General features: G+C 39.5%; 1 protein-coding gene across 1 annotated transcript in view; it reads right to left on the bottom strand.

Moving 5' to 3' along the window:
* Positions 1-20,219, bottom strand: part of slc35f3b (solute carrier family 35 member F3b) — a 50,466-nt gene extending 30,247 nt beyond the window's left edge. Inside the window, exons 1-2 of the mRNA XM_075477552.1 lie at positions 20,016-20,219; positions 18,894-19,108 (exon numbers count right to left, since the gene is read on the bottom strand). Coding sequence (XP_075333667.1) covers positions 18,894-19,108; positions 20,016-20,113 — 313 coding nt within the window. The 5' untranslated portion in view covers positions 20,114-20,219. The remainder of the gene's footprint in view (positions 1-18,893; positions 19,109-20,015) is intronic.
* Between the last annotated feature and the right edge of the window lie 366 nt (positions 20,220-20,585).

Genomic DNA, 20,585 nt, shown 5'->3' with positions numbered 1-20,585 from the left:
TAGAATTCAAACTCTTTCTCTCCCCTGTCACTACTTCCCAGCCCTGACCAACCTCAAATGTTGAAAGCATCAAGACATATAGTGAGCAGTCAGCGCTTGACAAAAATAGAACTTGATGGCCTTGTGTTTCCATAGCTGTGAATTGCAGCTTTGTGCACTTGTTATAAGGTTTGTGGAAGCGCTGTTCTCTCGATCAGCTCGGGATGGAATTAAAAAAAAAGAAATCTGACAATTCATCATTCCACTGTGATTATACTATGGATGTTTTCACATTAGGAGCGGTGCAAGCAACATGCATGACTGAGTTGTGTTCCATTCTCTGCAGTAATTACCCTGAATTCACATAGATGACAGCAGGGGAGGTGCTCTGAATCTGAGGCTTTTATTGTCTGTATTTCAGACTACTTGCAGGATCAAATAAAAATCACATTTGAAAAAGTGCAAACTTCTTTGAAGTACAAAGCGCTCATTTCTTCCTAATTGTACATAATTTCGAAGTAACAAAGTCTTATCAAGGCCGTGTTTGTTCTCCTTTAAAGGCAAAAAAAGGTTCAAATCAATTTTCAGTCTTAAACTGATCTGTCAGAGAACTGTCCCCACAGAATGCTTTGATCCTACATTGTACAGAAAGTACAAGCACTAATGGAGGCTTGTGCATTGGCTTGATTTGAATAACCGTTATGATAAAGTTGTTGCTCGATGCATGTAGTGGGCTAAAGGATGTGGACCAGTCAGTTCCCTGAGGGGGAAAAGGAGGTTCAAGCCCTTCTGACTCCTGCACTCCCCCATTGGCTGTCGGCTCTCATCCACATCAACAGCTCCCTTAATTGCCTGATTTTCTGACCCCACGTTGGATACTTTGTATGCTGGGGGGCTGGGGGTTATAATAATGACTTATAGTGACATCCATGGGGAAGACTCGCTTCCTCTGCGATAACTGCTCTCACCAACTGAATTCAGCTCCGACTGTTGCAGACCTAAATTATATCCACATATCAGGACATACAAGAGTGTGCTCACAGAAAATGTCCTGGGCCTGTCTAAATACTCTTGTAATGTCAAAACTTAGAATTCAGATTAAAGCCCTTTCCCACTTGATTCAGTCAGATGAAGAATAGTAGCTGGTTAGCATGGTTATCTGCAGTCTACATCTGTTCAAGAAGTGCATTATGGATAAAACTATTATTGCAAATACTAAAATTTGTACCAGCTGTAAACATGGTGATGATAAAACGAAGCAGGGTTGTTTTGGGACTGATGTTGATTCAAGCCTCAAACTAAATTTAAGACCCTATGAACAAGATATTTACTTTTCTCCAGCAGCTAGTATTCCTCACGTGCCACTGAGTAGTTTTCCTGTATGAAATAATTGGGAAAATTGTTCAATAATAAATTGAAAACACAGTGCAGATGTATATAATTTTTTCATGTTCCAATCACAGTAACAAAGAGGGAGTAGGTGGTAATTTGTGGCAAGGACGACTCTGTGCCCATTCAATCTGAGAAAAGTTAAATCCCAAACTCAACCATTAGGCCTAATCACTAAGCCCTCACAGACTTGGCTGATGTCACAGTTGGAGTGTGTGAGTTCATGAAGGCTCAAAATGGTGTAAAAAGGCGTAGGAGTAGGACACACCACACTGACACCACCACTGTTTGACAGCACATGTTGCTTGGAAACAACAAAATGCTAAAAGGAAAACAAAGGAAAAGGCACATTTCTCACACATCTGTATTTGACAGCTGCTGCTATAGACTTCTACTACATCTACTTTTCCCGTCCTGTTTGTAACAACATAGTGTTTAAACATTATAGCAAACCAAAAAAGATGGAAAAGCTATGCACTGAATAAGTCTTCAGTCCAAATAACTCCACAAACATGCAATTAATAACCACAACAGCCAGTAGCCAATTGCTGTCACTACAAATGAACTTAAGAGCGACTTCTCCCATGCCCCGTCCAAATGTGGTTTGTGTTCATATAATTCGTTGACAGCAGGACAACTGTGTTTGTACATCACCAGTTTCACACGGAATAATGGCCAAGTATTCAAGATTGTCTTTGATAATTTAACGACTGGACTGCCCCAAGTCCTCACACACTCAGAATGCTCCTCCATGTCTGTCAGGGTGGTGATGGGGAATGGGTGCAAATAAACATTAAAACGCTAACTCTACAGCAGTGGCGGCTGCTGACTTTTAAAACAGGGGAAGCCCATATTACGCGTTCAGGGTTGTAGTGGCTCGTGCCATCCCAAAGCAGAAGAAAGCAAAGTTAAAAAGAATTAGTTATAACATAGCTATGTCTAGTATGACAAGTATGCCCAGCAAATACACAGAAAGAAGGTATAGACTTTGAAAATTCACACAGCAAGGCCAAAATCAAGTATGATCGAATCTAAGGCCTGTAAATGGCTGGATCTGTGGCTGGATCAGAATCTGTGGAGCATTTTTCCCTGTCATAATGAATACTTAGAGTTTGATGGTGGTGGTAAGTATTCTTAAAAAAGGTAACATTTGTGAATGGGCAGCATGAATTCTGGAAAGAAACAACTAAAAGTATGAGTGAAACTCCGACAGCACTTTCACAGACAACCAGTCTCTTTCGTATCCGCTTTGGGACTGAAGTTCCAGTGTGCTTCTCCCCGCTTAAAAATTCGGCTGCCACAACATCTCTCATGATGGACAAACACTAACTCCAATCATCACGACACAGCCCCTCATATTGACACACCCACGTCTAATCTACCCCCAGAGACGCCGGGCAGCCTCGGAAGTGATGAGTTTTTGTCAATTTAGCCAATGATGACCTAGAATTGTAGAAAAAAACTTGACTCTCCCGCCCCCTCCTCGAAGCCGGGCAGCCCTCGGCTTGGAAGCCTGGCTGTTAGTGGCGGCTTCATAACATGATTTCCTCAGTGAACGGCGGCGATTTCAGAACAAATCACTTCATTAAGCTACAGGACAACATGTTGTCATTATGAAAGTAAATGCAGTATTGTGCATATCTTGTGTTTTGTGAATAACTGTTTTATCGTCAATTTAACATTGAAGATGTAGCAATTTCGCCAGAGAATGGGAGAGGCTGTCCGGCTTCCCGTGTAGTCTCTGAATAGTCGCGGCTGCTCTACAGGCTCAAAGGCAAGGAAACATGGAGATGCCCCAGCAAACATAGACATTTTTAGGTTGTGAGCAATCGTAGAGTCAGAATGGCGATGCAGTTTATATATCTCTCTTTAAAACATTACAAACCCAGAGGGATTACATAACACAAGCTTTCATTTTGACTGGATCATCCATGATGTGCCGCTGATCACGGATCTGACAAAAGTCTCCACAATTTTGCTCCCAAGCTGAATTGATTGGTTCCTTAAGTTTTTGTCACACATAAAACTTTGGCTCCTCGAATATGTTTTTGAAAATATTGTTGATCAACTAAAATACTCAGTGCCATGGCATTGACTGCTTATCGTGTTCATTGTCTTAAAGCATAGCAAATAAAATAGCATCTAAAAATAAACCATATGCACATGTTAACGGAGGAACTGAAGAAGGCTAATGTTTTGGCTTTAAGGGCCAGAAAGTTCACAGTAAACTTTGAGCACATTTTAATCCATGGTGTCTGAGAGCCTTCTGAACCTGCACGCTGACATTTTCAGGCTGCAGAAATTGGCACCCTGGGGAGAGAGACTTCCAATCACAGGTGTTTCTGGAACAAATCAAGTGATGCAGTGTAAAGAAAAACAAAGTCCCTGTTAGGGGCAGAATATAGTGGAAGAAACGGTTTGTGTACTGAACAGAGACTTTAAAGCACTTTTTATTTGTGATAGTCGAGACTCGGGGAACATCTTCATCTGGGGAGTTTTGCATGCTTTTACAGTGCTATTGTTCATCATTCATGCAACCCTGAGCATGTAGTCATGCACCAGAGAGATAGCTGGATGCACTTCCTTTTAGCTTTTGGATTCCAAAGAAAATTAGCTTCTTGCAGTCATTCATTAACGATAGTCCTTCAGGCACATTAATAATCTCTGTATCAGATTAGAGATTCAATGAAAGACTTGCCTTGACAACAACGTCTCTATTATGAATGTGATTGGAAATTTGTATAATCTTATTTTATTTCCCAATTAAATAGTGAAAGATCTGGGCCATTCATAGTGTCACATATCTTCAATCTCCCAAGCTAATCAATAAAAACAAACTGTAGCGTTAAAAGAAGATTGGAACCACAGTGCCTGCAGTGTTTTATATGGATTACTTCCCCTTGAATGATTTCAGACAAAAGGGATTAGTTCTCAAAATCAACCCAGTTATAATTCTTCTCACGCAGATACACCAATGAGCTGGTATATCACAACCTATACACACAACAGGCAGCATTGGTGCTTCTAGCTCTTTGAAATAGATTTATCAGGTTGGTGTCTTTTGCTGCTGTCCTTCTAAGCCTCTGAGCAGATCTGCTCAGAAGTAGGGTGACTTTAGTTATATCTCTGAGGAAGCAAGTCGTTCCTATACATTTTACTAGCTAGTCTCATATGTATACATTTATTGTCAGTGAACACATAAAGGAAGGGGTTGATATTTGGGGATATAAATTGCTTTCTTCCTGGAAATGGGAGGAGGAGATTAATTCCAATCTCATTTTTTGTTTGAGCCAACCAAAACCTTTTGGGATATTTACCGCAGTGTACTATCACATTCTTTTGATCCCATGCTGTAATAAGAGAGAGAGTTGAAATGCCTTACCACCCCAAAGTGTTATACACATTATTAGCATGGACAACTTGGGCCAGACGCATATATGATGCCTACATGTGTATTTAGAGAAATTTGAGTCTCATATAGTGAGATGAAAAGGGAAAAAGAGGCGACATAATTTAACATGAAAAAAAAATGCAGAAATCCACAACTTCCCACACCTGGCGAGAGTTTGAATGGAAAAACGTTGTGAGATTTTTTATAACACCTGCTCAGAAGAGACACCAAGGTAATGAATCAAGTTGTTGGAGGGTGTGTGGTGCAGATGAGGCCAATCATTATCATCTATTTTGGGATTGTCCAAAACTCTCATCTTTCTGGCATGACATCCTTGATTGTCTGGAATATATATTTCATATGACTATTACTATATTGATGTCAGTTCAATGTATTTTTGTACCACAGTATTACATTTGCAATCAACAGCAGACAAATATCTAATGAAGATATTATTGATTGGAGCATAGAAAGCTATAAGAAGGAAATGGCTACAACCCGACACACCGGCACTGGAAGACTGGCAAGGGACTGTTCACGAAATCTACATGGAGAGACTGACATTCGCTCTGAAATTGCAGTAGGAGAAATTTAAGAGGCGGTGGTTAAAGTGGATCAGATATATAAGATCACGGAGACCTGAACTGCTTTAAGTATCTGTATTACATGGCTTGAAGTACCAGTTGACTAATATTGATGGAAAAATGAGTAAATGTGACTCTCTTTGTTCAATTGTTACTATTTTATATCCAGATACATGTTTTTGTATAGATCTGTATGTGTGTAACAGTGCTGAAATGATTTTCTATGTTTCTCCCTGATAAAAAAAAAAATTTAAAACAAGAAAAAAGAAAAAAGAAAGCAATTTCATAGACCTTGCTCAAAATGATAGTTGTTTTTTTCAGATTTTGTTTCTTATAATTAGTTTTTATTGCATTTTTTCTTCGATTTATCCTATTCAGTTGTGGCTGCTATAAATAACTGCAGCCGTGCGTAATGCTTGTGCATCAGGAAGGCTGCTCTTATGTTGCTTGAAAATCCTACAAATTCGATTTTAAGGATAGAATTAGAATAAAGTCGCTCAGATTTTCTTTCAAATAATTGACACATGCACCACTTTACCATTCATATAACTGTCCTTCTTGAGTTCTGTGAGGAACTGTGTCCACCTGTGTTATTCTTGTGTGACCTGATGTGCTTTTTTGCCTCTCATTTGTTATCTAACCTTTGCTCCGCGGACTCCTGTTGCAAAATCAGAAGGTTGCGTGAGCAGATGTTGCAGGGGTAAGCAGAATTAAAAACAGAATGGGATGCATTCTCCTTCATTCTTATATAATATCAAATAACAAATTAAATTGAAACATATTTAGTCTATTCTTCTACACCTAAAAACAAAAGAATTTAAGAAAAACTGTGACTGTGCATTTTTGCTTCGAGCCAAGTCTTGTATCTGGACCGTATGTAATCCTAGCATGTAATGCCTGCTGGTATGGTGAAGTGATGCCGAGTGGAGTAATGCAGCTGTCCGTGTCAGGAGGTTAACATTATTGGTCAATTCAGTTCACTTATCAAACCATCTGCAATGTGAAATCACATCACATAACTAAACTAAATGTTAAATACTTTTTTTTAATTTCACTGTGTATAGATTCGACTGCCATGAAAGTTACATCGGACTTAAAGAATTACTGTGTTAGACTAAAAGAAAATGCTAAACTCTGGTCAAAAAGCTCTGCAGTAAGAATTGACAGAAAACTTGGTCAAGCGTCATTAGAGCATTAATTTAAATCGGCTTAAACCTCGAAAATAAATTCATGATCATTTGTTTCCTCTACATCATTGTTTATCTACAGGAACAAAGGAGAAGGTGAAATACAAATACAAATTAACGCTTGCAAAATGAGTCACCCTCTTTTAACAGTGAGCCTGTGTGTGGACACTGGACACCGTGACTCACTAATGCTGGTGAGAGGAGTTTTGAGCATAGACTGCACATAATATGTTTACTCAGTGTTCACAACATGTTCGCTGCCCTGTGCTCTGAACTGCTGGTAGGCAAAATGACTCACTCTGTCATTGGTGAGTTACAATTGCTTAGATGTTTCTATTTTTTATGATCTGAAATACTGTGGAATGAATAATATATTATCTAATCTACCATATGGTTATTATGGTCATAATGTTTGAGTCACTGACATGATCTTACTGCTAAGCAGTCATCTATTAATGTTTTCATTTGCATCTCTTTTGTAGTTTCTCTGTGTAAATGGTTCGAGATCATCAATCGGCATCCATAAGCAGTTTGAAGACCTGCAGCAATCTTACAGTAAATGGAAAGCAGTGCGTTAATAATTATGTGATCCCATTCCAATAAAAATATCAATGTGAAATATATATTACTCCAATGAATATTTTAAATACATGCTCAGTTAGCCACTTACAGAGGATCTGGTCAGATCAAGAACAACATGATATATCTAAAAACTCCAGTCCTGACTTCATTCTGCCTCCCCTTTCAGATCTGCTCTGGTCTCAAATATCTCCTGAGGGAAATGGCTCAATAGCAGCTAAACATTTTACTGTGTTGCTAGTTGTTCTCTGTACACTGGATTTAATCAATTCAAATAGTATTTTGTCTTTTTCAAAACCCAATGTGTATCTTTAGTTGGTTATTTTTCTTACTGCAGCCATACTTCTTAGACCATAGGATCCCACCTTTATCTGCCAGCACAGAAACAGTGTAGCTAACTGTGTGATGCATTTACCTTAGAAGTCACACCCAAGTTGTGCAAATTTCCAGTACAAGAAGTCAAGAAAGCAGTGGGGCTTATGGGGCCTTATTCACCTGCATCTAAAGGGTAAAGAACACTCTTGAGGTAATGTGGGGTAATGTTCAGGACAGAAAACCATTTAAGAGTGGAAAGAAGCCATCTATTTTCAACTGTGAAAAAAAAACCCATCTCTGATCATGATGCAAAGACACACACACACACACACACACACACACATACATACACAAAAAAAAGCAGTATACAATCTAAAAGTGGTTTGAAAAAATGATGTCATAACATTTCATGGAAGAAAAGTCCATCCATCCATCCATTTTCTGTACCTGCTTAATCCAATTTAGGGTCGCGGGGGGGCTGGAGCCTATCCCAACTGTCATTGGGTGAGAGGCAGGGTGCATCCTGGATAGGTCACCAGTCCATCACAGGACCACACAGAAACAAACGAGACACACGACCATCCACGCTCACACTCACTCCTAGGGACAATTCAGGCTCAACAATGAACCTAACATGCCTGTTTTTGGGTGGTGGGAGGAAGCCGGGGCACCCGGAGAGAACCCACACATACACGGGGAGAACATGCAAACTCCACACAGAAAGGCCCCAGTCGGAAGAAAAGTCAGTAATAATATTCATAATCATTATAAGGAACAACAGGAGAGTGAGAAAAGGAGGGTCTTCAGTAGTAACTTAAACATTTTTTAAAGTCTGATCAGGTCTTTTATGAAAAGATTATCTGTTTCAGAGATAAGGACTAAAAACGCAAAGGCACAATCACCTCTGGGTTTGAACCAGGAGTTTAGAAATCCAGAAAAATCTAAATTAGTTGGTTGAACTCATTCTGGTTTGAGTTCAGCCAGGAAAGTGGGGTCAGCCCATTTAAACACTTTAAAGCAATCAATATAGTAAAATCAAACCTGACTCGCAGAGACAGACAATGGAGGGAAGCCAACACTGGCATTATGTAATCACACTTTCTGTTGAAAGACAAGAGGCTGCCATATGTACCAGCTGAGGAGACTCTTTATCCATGTGTAAAGACTTGCAATAATCTAGCCAAAAGGTTAGAATAAAAACTCAAGGTTAAATGGAAAATTCAAGCTTTCCAGACCAAATGGAACACTTCATAACACTAGTGAGTTAGTGGTGAATTCTTTAGAAATGCAGACTTTAATTTAGTGACAAGGTCAGCTGTTGGTTTACAGCAGCCCTGAATATTGCTCTGGGAAAACAGACTAGAACAAAGGGCAAAAAAAATCAGAGGAAGAAAGATGTGCAAACGATTTGCACAAACTTGAAGGAAAGATCAAGAAAGCTTCTTCCAAACCTTTATTAAAAATAACTGAAATAAGGACAGAGACACATTTTTAATAAACTTTTTTGACACTTGCATCTGTGCCTGAGTAAAAAGTAGCTTTAATTTTAAAAGTCTCACTCTTTAGCAACCTTTAAACTCCCTAATAGCAGTTAGAGAAAGTTTCTATTTGTATGTAGTGTTGTTACAACACTGGTATTAATCACTTCCATCAAGACAACAAAATAAGCCTCCTAATTACTTGCACAACCCCATTTACGCTTTGATCTCCCTGTTACCTGGTACGGCTCTTCTGTGGCCAACACAGACAATGATGTGTTGTGTTTGGATACAGTCACCCCTTGATTAATTACACAGAGGTAGGACTCATCACTTCACAACTTACAATTAAGAGCAGATAAAAGGACTGAGGAGGAGAAAGGGATGACAGGAAGACCGGATTTGACTTTAAACTGCCAGATTTTCCATTAAGAGGAAGACTGAGCGCTGAGAACACAGCACGAAAGCTGTAATTCAGTTAATGCTTTATTTTCAGGATTATAGTCACACTAACAATATCTGACTGAGTCAAGCAGCACCAAAAGCATCCATGATCACATTCATGCATGGCAATTATGGTAAACTGTTTTTTACACCAAGTGTCTCTCAACAGAAAACAGGGGAGGGGTTTTCTAAGACATGTTCTGAGAAAAGACTAAATCTTCGCCACAATATGAGCAGGACTTCATGAGCAGGTGTGTAACGATCTGTGCATCCTTTTCAATTATAAATGTGATGTTATGCAACAGAAGCTGCCTCTTCTGTTTCGGAGAGAACAAAAAACGGCAGAGTATCTCTTATGCAGACGAGCCCTGCCTGCACCATTTGAACAGAACGAAACATTCAAGTCAAACTGTGTTTTCGACGTGTTGTGGGAATTATTAAAGCTCAGAAAGTATCTCTACATAAAGCTGTCACAATGCTCTCTAAAACATAAATGATTCAACTCTACTTAAACCATGTTGAGCGTAACATTTTCTTGTTAAATTCCAATAGACTTTGGCCAGTTCATATCACTAAAACTGCAACTATGCCTCAAATAAGGATCATCTCAGAAAGCTCTGTCAGGAATGGCTCATGCGCTGAATTGCGTGTTTGTTCTTTTCATTGTTGATTTTTCCAGTCCCTTTGGTCAGCTGGGAGCTGAAGCAGGATAATTTGCTCTCCAGTTCTTGCACTCTTGCAGAAACAGTTCTGCAGCTCTTTCAGTGATGGGTAAAACTCCACAGTTATTGATACATAAATGACCACCAATGGGAAAAAAAACTGTGCGTCTGAATGAGGCCTGAATGTGGCAGCATGCCAGATGTGTGCATGTGCTCATAAATATACATGCCCCAAAGTCACACAACCAACTTACATAAAATTATAAAATATTCAACCTATCTTGATGTTCAAGTCCATCAGATTTTTTTATGTTATATATATATCACTAAGCAGTGTTTCTAAGAAAGAAAAATAATGTAGAAATGACATTTCTGAGTAAATAACTGTTTACCTAAACCTGCTGTCTTGTTTTTCTCATCATTCTCTTCTCTCTTTGTGAATGGCGTGCATTTGCATATGAGCATGTGATGCATGTGAGTTTAATAGTGACACGCATAAATGATTTTGCTCCTTGACTGAACATTAATGGGACTTGTGCATGCTCTGCTTGAATGACAGCTACAGATGTAGAGGAAGTTGATCAAGTTAGGAGGGGCTTCACTTCTAGTCTGACACACACTTTTGATGGTTCTACTTGCCACAGAGAAGGAAAGGATAAAGAAAATCTTTCCACCTCTGTAAATTGCTGAATTTGTATTCCTGTGTGGATGTGACACACTAAAAAGCCTGTACTGCGCTCTAATCATTCACCTTTTAAATATCATTAGGTGGATAATGATCCAAAACATTAAATCTACAATCCACCTAAACATTGATGCAATGCAGTGGCACCCTTTAATGCTGTGACTGTGTAATACATACATTTGTCCACTTTCCAAAACACATTTGCTGTGTTTTCATGAAGAACATTACCTGTGATGTTCTCCTGAGCTCTATTCCTCGACCTTGTTGGAAGGAAAGATGGTTTGAGAAAATCTTAAGCAAAAGATGACCGTGCAGTGAGAATCTGACCACACTTACATCCACGTGTCATATGGGTCTACAGCGCTGAAAGTGCAGAGGTTTAATAAATATTCTACAAAAAGCACTTTAGATACTTCATCTAATGCAATCTTATCGTGTGGTTTCATAGAGGTTATCTCATGTGAATGATGTTAGTGAAATAAAATGTAACATAAAATCATAAAGAAAAGAAAAAGCTACAAAAAAAAGTTACAAATGCTGTCATGGACGACTCACCTTCCTGTCGTCAGATTTATCCACAAAAATTGCAGTTAGTTCTGAATAGATATAATTGAGTGTTGTTTTAGAAAATGCAGCCCCAAGGAATTGTGGGACAGAATCGTTGCCTTTCCTTCATAAAGGAAACTACAGTGTTTCCTATGCTCAAGGAGATAATGAGGGAAACGCTGAAGCTCCTTTCCTTTGCATTTAGAGATTTCAAACTGCTCTTATCATGGCTGTCACATATACACTTCCAAGTCATTTCACTTAGTTAGGAAGCTTTCTAAGCCACACACAGAAGCCTATTCGATAGACACTTGATGTCACAATCCATTGTGATAAATTGTGAAAGAGTAATATATCAATCAGCTGTTGTTTTCTGATGGGCAGTGTTCAACTGACTGTAACTGCATTGCATGAACATAATAATGTGTAAAATGCAACCATGTAGATTTTTGTAACTAAACATTAACTAACCATGTATTTTGTAGACCTAACCAAGTACATTAATTCTAACCTGAGCCATTAACCGTCAAGAGAAGGTAGAAACCCTGGTTTACCACCCTGGTAATTGTACAAATTTGGAGCGTTTTTTGTGAATTTGTGAACTTATTGTGCTGTGGACCATATTTCACAATATGTCATGAGATCTTGTTGCAGTGGTGTCAGTGGTTCAGGTTTTTGGTGATCAGCTTTGGATTAGAGGAGGGCAACAGTGATGGCAGAACAACTTTTGTGCGAAAAGTTTTTTTTTTTTTGTTTGTTTGTCAGCTGAAAAACTGATATGCCTCCTTCAATGATCATTCACTGAAAATGAGCACTAGTGAAAGACGAAAGTCTTCGCCAGCTTGAATGGAGGCAGGATCTATCCATAAGAAGCTGAGCAAGCCAAAACAAGTATTTGCATAACTGTTCCCATCTTTCTCCTCAGCTCCAGTTGAGTCGAAAGGAAGCCTTACCTCGCCTGCCCCTTTCAGCTGTCTTTTGACTGCCAGCAGTGGAAATGTATGTGGGTACATAGGCTCGCTCAAACCTGCTCCACTGTTGTGTCTCACCATGTCCAACCCCTCAGCTTAAAATAGAATCCAACCTCATTTCATGCCTCACGAAGCTCTAAATTTGTACCAGAGGGGATGCTACATTTGTGATAGATAGTGCAAGAGATTTAGAAAAAAGAACAAAGTCTGTTTGTCTGACAAATGGCTCACTTCTTGGATGAACTTGACAAAACTAAAGGGACAATTTCACAGACAAAAGGAATGGTTTAATCAATGAGAACACCATTTCTATCTATGAAGATAAAGCAAAACAAGCTTTTCAGCTTTAATTTATCCTCAAACTTAACTGGAACGCCTGGAACCCTGTCTGAGCCAAAAGACCAACTCGCGCTTTCATGATCAGATCAGAACTACAAAAATAGCAGCAGATGCCAGCAAAATCCACTAAACTACGAATACCATAGGAACTCTAAGTAAAATGACAAAAGGTACAGGAGAATTCAGGAACTAAAGACTTTTTATTTTAAGAAAAAAAAAAGGTTTTAAAAAATTACTGTAAGAGCAAAAGGTTATTAAGGAACAATCTATTAAAAAAAAGGAATATAAGGAAAGACAAAATAGTGACCAAGGAAGGAAACAAAGCGGATGTTGAGACAAACAGAAAACCCAACAGCTGGAAAGGTGAAGGGCAGGATTAAAAATAAACAAAGACTCACAGACTAACCAAACACAGGTGACCACAATTAATCATCAGGCTGGGACAAAGACACCTGGACAGGAGGTAAAACAAGGCATGAAACATAAGGTAAGAAACTGAATCAAACTGGCAACTGACTACACAAAAGGGGAAAAACCAAGACTAATGTGCAAAAAATTTCATACACATAATGATTGGAAGTGAAGATAAACTGAAATAATCCTAGTGAGGGAGACAGCCAGACACATTTAATTAAAGATGCTTTGAAGCTGTATGCTTCTAGCGATTTTTTTTTTTAAAGAGCTTTCATGTATCTTGAACAGTTAACCTGGAGCAGTGATATTGGACTTAACTTCTCGTCACTTATAATTCTAATCAGGGCATTCGTTTCAGGAGGGCAGAGGAGGGCATTCGTTTCTGTTTCATGAATTAGGATGTGATTAGGTTTTTGTGAGATGACATTTCCTTCAAACCCGCCAGACGTAATACCCTTCGGTGAGTGGACATAAATGAGAAATGTCAGAGTTTCAGTTAGTCTTATAGCTCTGCCGCTTGAAGACAAAGCTGCCATGCAATGGTCTCTTTTACTGCTCCGAGTTGTCCGTCAGTTGCCTTTTTTTTTTCTTTTGGGCTTTTTATGCCTTTATTAGATAGGACAGTGTTGAAAGACAGGAAGCAGGGGGCAGAGAGAGGGGGAACAACACGCAGCAAAGGGCCATCCGATGCAGAACTCGAACCGGGGCCAGCTGCAGCGAGGACTACAGCCTCTTGTACATGGGGCGCCTGCTGTACCCGATACGCCACAGACCAGATCAGTTGCCTCTGTAACTGAATGTATAAAGTGCTCATCTTTGTAAACTCCCATACAAAAGAAATGTATAGAAGAAGGAAAATAGACCCAATGATTGAAGTGTTTTTATAATATTGGATGGTGTTGTCTTGAAATGGTTTCGCTCACTATAGTCTCTCTGGTAACCTTTCTGCAGCTATGACCTTTTCTTTGACACAGACATCAATCCCTACATCTTTGGCCATTTTCAAAGTGGATTAAAGGTGTTTTTTTTCCTCCCAGGCAAGCGTGTGTAATCATTTGCACATTTTCACTAAAATGGGAATTTGTTTGTTTATAGAAAGAGATATTGCATCAATCTTACAAATAACATAACAACAGAACATAGAGTAAATGGTAGTTACCAAGCTGAACAGATATATAGATCCACAGCTGCTAACACAGTCTGAAGATCAATCACTGGTAACCACCATGTGAAATCAAAATGTTTCCGAATGCTGCTGTTTTTAGATACACCACTCATGGAAAAGCAATTTATTGAAAAATTATTCTTTTTATGCTGGTACTGTTTTACATGTAGTCAAGCCTAGCATGTTTGTGATCTCCCAAGTTTCATATTAAGGATGTTAAGATAAGCCACAACATCAAAAGAAAAAGCTAGCTCCTTTCATCTCCTATCTGAGTCATGGCTGACTACGAGTTCCCACTTTCACTCTGCTTGCTCCTACGTGAAAGAGAAAAAGTGCCAACTCGGAAAGGTTGGTGGCAAATGAAACAAACAGGCATCTCTTTGCACCCTACTGAGAAGCACACTGCTTGAACATCTTCTGAAACTGGCTGCCCTCAGCATGAAGCTCTCCACCTTAAGCCAAAAACAATTGCTGTCTTGTTGCTATTGAATCTCAAGTGTCCACATTTTGTGTGTGTGTGTTAACAGAGAGTTCTGTTCACATGCAACTTCTGTCACTACAAAACACAGCTCAAAGTAGATGGGCCAAAAAGACTAGGGTATAGACCATTGTATAAATGCATAAATGAACTCCCTTTGGGATGGCTTTGTTGGAAACATGAGAGCGCTGAACAAAATAAAGGCTTCTGAAATGGTAAACGCATGGGCATTTCCCCCTGATGGCCATACTCTGATGTAACAGTGCAACTGGTCATGAAATGTTTCATACGCAGTGTGTCTGCCATCCACAAAGAGCTATTTCAGGGGCTGACTATACTTTTACAGTTGCAGTTTTTTTCTTCTTTGTTTGTTTAAAGTGATCAATCATTTTCTAAATACGTGGATCTTTTATGGAACAAATCCCTCAACTTTTCTCAAGTAAAGGATTTAAATGTGTGTGGACTTGAGACAAAGCATGCGTTTCTGTGTCAATTCTAACACAGACTGATGAAAACACAACATTGGTCTATAGTGACCAATGCTTGCTATTATGTCTATTCAACAGCACATTCTGCGATATCATTCAAAATAACTGCTAGAAAATAATCAGTTGCTCGAACCAGCTGAAAACACTGCTCATAATGAAGTCCATAAATTTCCTCCACATAAGAATCGTGTTTTTTAGACGGTGTTTATAAATCAACATGGAAACCCTCTTAGACAAGCTTTCTTGTCATTTCTTTAAGTAGTCTTCAGGAATAGTTCTCCAGGCTTCTCGAAGGACATCCCAAAGCTCTTCTTTGGACATTGGCTGCCTTTTGTTCCATTCTCCACCAAGCTGATCCCACATTACTTCAATAATGTTGAGGTCCTGGCTCTGGGGAGGATTCATCCCTCCATAAGACCTGTTGTCAATGAGTTTCAGTCCACTTCTTGCATCATTTGGCATACCTCAGCTTTTTCTCCCTGTTTCCCTTTCTTTAATGAGAGGACAATACTTTAAGATTAGATTCTCTTCAAAGGATACGAGAAACGGTTGAAGCTGTGAAGGGAGCTTTATTCAAGCGTGTGGGCTGAATATACATCATAAGCATTCATCCGAAAGTGACCCTATCCAACACAAGACAAACAATCATTCAAACCATTACAAAGGATGTGAATGAATCACATGATTTTCATATATAGGGAAAGTTTATTCCTGACTTGTCTACAGCTAACTTGAATAATGCTGACCAAACTTCTAAATTACTACTTTTCCCCCAGTGCTGCCGACTTGCTGTCGCCCTGCTCAAAATAACAGTTACCATATATTAGCCTCATGCCTGTCACACATGTTCAGAAGTTGACAGAGTGTCTTCACCAGCTGTAGCTGCTTTCTATTATTTGTGTAGAGGCGCCCACATGCACAGCAAAACAAACTAAATTTCATCATAACACTTAGCTTCTTGAAGCTAAGATCTTCCATGAAGATAATTTCTAATGAGGTTTCAGTGATGCATCTCTTAGGTCTTGTGTCAGGTCATTGCTGGATTATTTTCTATTTTTTTGAGGACATCACTTTCAGACACTGTTCATCTGCAGCAGATAGGGTTTTTTGGGCCTGCCACTTCTTCTTTTGTCCTCAACGTGTCCAGTTTCTCAACAACACACTGCACATCATGCTGAGTCATCTGTTATGTGTAAACACCACTCTGGTTCATCCCTTGAATCAGAGGCCTTTTTGTGCTTGCATTATTAAAAGGTCAGTGTTGAGTGACGTAACAAACAAACAAAAAAGACATTTCCTGAAATTGTTCAGGTACACTGACTGGCTGAAAAATAAGTGAAAAAGCAACCAATGTCCAAAAAAAACTGTAAAGACCTTCATAAAGCCTGGAGAACTAACAGTCAAGAGCACTCTAAATGATCACAATAAGGTCTTCCTTCTTGGAAGCAAAATATGAAGAAATGAGAGGTCACTCGGTTTTTGCAATGTGTTGAACAAAGACATTATCAACCAAAAGAAAAAAGGAAAAATAAATAAAGATCTGACAACTGAATATGAAAATTATTAATAGGTCAGTTGCCGCACCTTGGTATCAAAACAGCATCCTGTGGAGCAGTCTTTCAGCAGTAAAGATGGAGATAGGTTCACCGCTGTTGTAAAAACAATGCATTGGCTAATGGTTCAACAACTTTAAAGAGGAAATAGTGTGAGAATAAAAAAAATTCCCTTGGTGCTTCAGAGCACATATTTGAGAGTTTGAAGTTAGCACCACTCAAAAACTCTCACAATCTTTTTTTTTTTTTTAGATAAATACACACAATACAGGATTTGAAAATACCTAATTCAGGGAACTGTTCAGATTTTTTTAGAGCACACATCACACTCCCAGCTCAGAGGATAACCATCAACCCTCATTGTCTTCATCTTCATCTTCACCCAACTTCAACTTTAAATCAGGATGCATGTGCTAATCAAGCTCGATCAGTGCTTTGTACTAGAGGCAACAGTTTTTAACATTAGCCTCCGCAAACTTGAACAAACCACAGATGAATGGACCAACAGTGAAACACAGGGTTTATGAAGCCAAAGTGGGACAGAATTAGTGTATGAGTTTGACAGGTGTGTTAACCAGCCACCAGGCCATAAGAGTCAGGCACAATCTAGGCCCAGTTAATGCATGACTCACAACAACATTGTGCATAAGACAAGAGTCAGTACCAGCTTTTTGTGGTCAAACTGCAGACGAAGGAAATTTTGCTGTGTGCTAGTGTTACCTTTCAGGATTTTTACTGAAATACCTCAATGTTAATTGTTAATACAGCTTCAAATTCATGGAATCTGTTGCACTACCTTTCTGTGGTATTTTGACCAAAGCTTGTCACAGACATTTCATTAGGACCTCATTAAACTGTGTCACCTTGTGAAAAATTCCATTTTTGGTTTTTCTTCATCCGTAAAGTATAAAGTAAATTTTCCGGGAATGTGGCTGAGCGTCACTGTGACTGGTTGTAGCAGGATTCATTGGAGTTTACAGAATAGCAACAATAGTTTAAAGATTCTGTTCCTACACTGGTTTGCCTGCAGTCCAGAGGTGTCACTGTTGAAAAGATTTAGCTCAGTATAAAATGAAAAATATGACAAATGGGGTCCCCAACTGATGAAAGAATTAAATTCCATATCTTACAGGAGAAAGAGAGTAGTGGTTTTAAACATTTTACATCTTCTGAACTACAACAGTTGGTCTCCTCTGTTCATAAATGCTTTTAGTGTTGTTAAAAAAAAAGCTGTAACATGTGTCCAATTAAAAAAAAACAGTATCTATAACATGAGGGTCTGCATCCATCTAAAGACTCACTTCCAAGGTTTCTGTATTTTTATTTTCATTGTTTAGGTGCTCTTGGTCAATTGTCTTCATCAATCAAACTATTCAAAATCTCAACTCATTGTGCGGAACTTCAACTTTTTTTTAGATTATGCTGTTTTCATTAATCAATTTGACAATTAGTCTCACATGAAATGTTGTGAATTTGGCAGTCACCATGTTTTCACATTGGAGTGACTGTAACAAACAAATGAACCAAAGAGTTGTTTAGGCGGTGGTTTGTCATGACACAACCAGGGTCACAGCTATCCAACATGAAGTCAAAGAAGAGGTGAAACAAGATTGTAATCCATCACATCAACCAGACAGGATCAGCAGTATAGCTACTGCTCAGGGGCTTAATGCTTTGCTCATAAAGAATGTGAATCTACTGAAGTGTAGAGAAAGACAATAAAATCTGTGCAGACAGCTTTTTTCCCCCCTCTAATAATTGACTGCTTCAAGAAAGATTCCCACTCTCTGAATCTAAGCTCAACAAGCTCCAGTGAAGCAAACATTGGCTCCACCTTCTGCAGCAACACTGACGCTTTAACAACCACAGTAGCTCACAAAGTACAAATTTACACAATGATGATGAAGATAGTGACTGGCACTGGGTGTATGTCATTAGTTTGCTCATTTAAATGAGAAAAGTGTATTTTGTGTAGAACACATGGGCTATTGCACAAGGAACTTGCAGTGTGCTTCTTCACCAAAGTCAGAGGATGAAAAAGGAAAAGATGAAAGGATGGAACCTCCCCTCCTATCTAATGACCCATATTGTTCAAATGTGCCATCTTATCATCATCTTGTGAATGTTTGCCCATTGATTAGTGCAGGTGTATAACTGTTTTACTCTATCATGCAACTATCTATTCTATGTCTGAACTGAGAACGAGATTTCAGCAGTTCACGGATCATGTGTGTACACTGACTCACGTTTGTAGCTTGTACTCCAAGGCTGGTATCCATAGTAGCCGGTTATTCGCAATATTCGCTCTTCTATGGACGCGCTGTTGATGTCCTCAAATGAGCGGGAGGACTTGAGGTCCTCTTTGATGGCCTCGTCCACCACCAGGTACTTGAGCTGTCTGAGCTGCGGGCTGATGTCCGAAAGCCTTCTGGGGCTCACGTCGGGCGACTTCCGCATCCCGCTGGGAAGAGAGAACAAGAGGTGGCGGTGTGTTACAAGACCAAGTGAGGCCGTTTGGCAAAAGGAAGGAGAGTCTGTAAACCTTAAATGACTTGATGATATAGGAGTTTTTCTTGGGTTAACTGGGATAGTCAGTGTTGCGTGTTCCACAGAGATGGACGTTAAGGGCCCCTGCAGCGCCTCTCTTGCACGGTAGAGAAATCCTCATCCTTCAGTGGCCATGCGTCCGCACTGCCTCAGTGGGAGCGACACTAAGCGAAACTGACTAATGCAATTGTTGTATATACTACGCACTGTGCAACTCACTTTATTGGCTTATCTGAATCTGCAACTAATGAATCGATCATGAGGGATTTGTAGATATGGAAGAACAACAATTGTGACAGCTCCTGGCGTCAAATAGGCACTGGACCACAAAATTGTGCGCCCAATGTACAACACTGGAGCCCATCAAACGTAACTTTGTCATGCAAAGGAGATCAACAGCCAACTTGTATCTACCAGTTGAAATTAATATTATTGTTGGACCAATTGAACTCTGTTGTCTCTAATTGTCAGCCCTTCAGCTGTTATACAACTGGCAACGTGAGAGCAAAACACAATTTACTGACCCACTCAGAGAAAATCAGTACAGAAAATTACCCAAAGTGCTGCCACAACCTGCCAAAACCTAATTATTTGTCCAGATCTGTGTCCTGCAATCACTTTTAGGCAATAATAACAAGTTACATGAAATACATCACTCAAATTCACAGGTAATAATGAAGCTCTATTGCTGAAATGGACGCTTTAACACCTTTACCCAGTCCGTTTACTTTTCTCAATGCGCCTGTGAAATTAAGTGCGCAACAGGTTTTCCTGGCTGCTCTAGACTGCCAATGCATTTAGTAGAAGTTAGAATATCTTACATCGGTATCAAAGTGGTAGGAGGTCCAAGGTAGCACATGCAGTCCCGGTGGGGCCGCCCGACCCGGTCCCACACAGTGCCCTCTCCATCGCCGTACATCCTCAGAGCCTCAGCGGCGCAACAACTGTGAATCTAAAGCCTCGTAAAGGCTGAAGCAACAACAAGCACCATCCTCCATCACCTTCTCATCCCTACTGACATATGTGTGGCCACTACAGTAGAGACTGTTTCAACATTAGCAGGGCGCGCTCTGCTCTGGATGCTGCTCTGGATGAGTCCTAGAGGCTTTGTAGCAGCGTCATCTAGCGGATCATAATGAATTTATTCTCTGGACAGCAGAGAATAAATTGTACCATCTGATCCTTTTAACACGATCTGTCAGCAAATTTATCAAAAGGGTTCAAACCTTTTTTCGTCCCCAATGGCTATATTTCTGCAAACACACATCACCTTTCTTGGAAGTGTGGTGTCTCAATTTTAATCATAGATAGATAGATAGATAGATAGATAGATAGATAGATAGATAGATGGATAGATAGATAGATAGATAGATAGATAGATAGATAGATAG

Source organism: Odontesthes bonariensis, chromosome 2 (genome assembly GCF_027942865.1).
Source record: "Odontesthes bonariensis isolate fOdoBon6 chromosome 2, fOdoBon6.hap1, whole genome shotgun sequence".
Lineage (NCBI taxonomy): Eukaryota > Metazoa > Chordata > Actinopteri > Atheriniformes > Atherinopsidae > Odontesthes > Odontesthes bonariensis.
The sequence above is the reverse complement of the archived record's forward strand: the minus strand, read 5'-3'. Positions and strand labels throughout refer to the sequence as shown.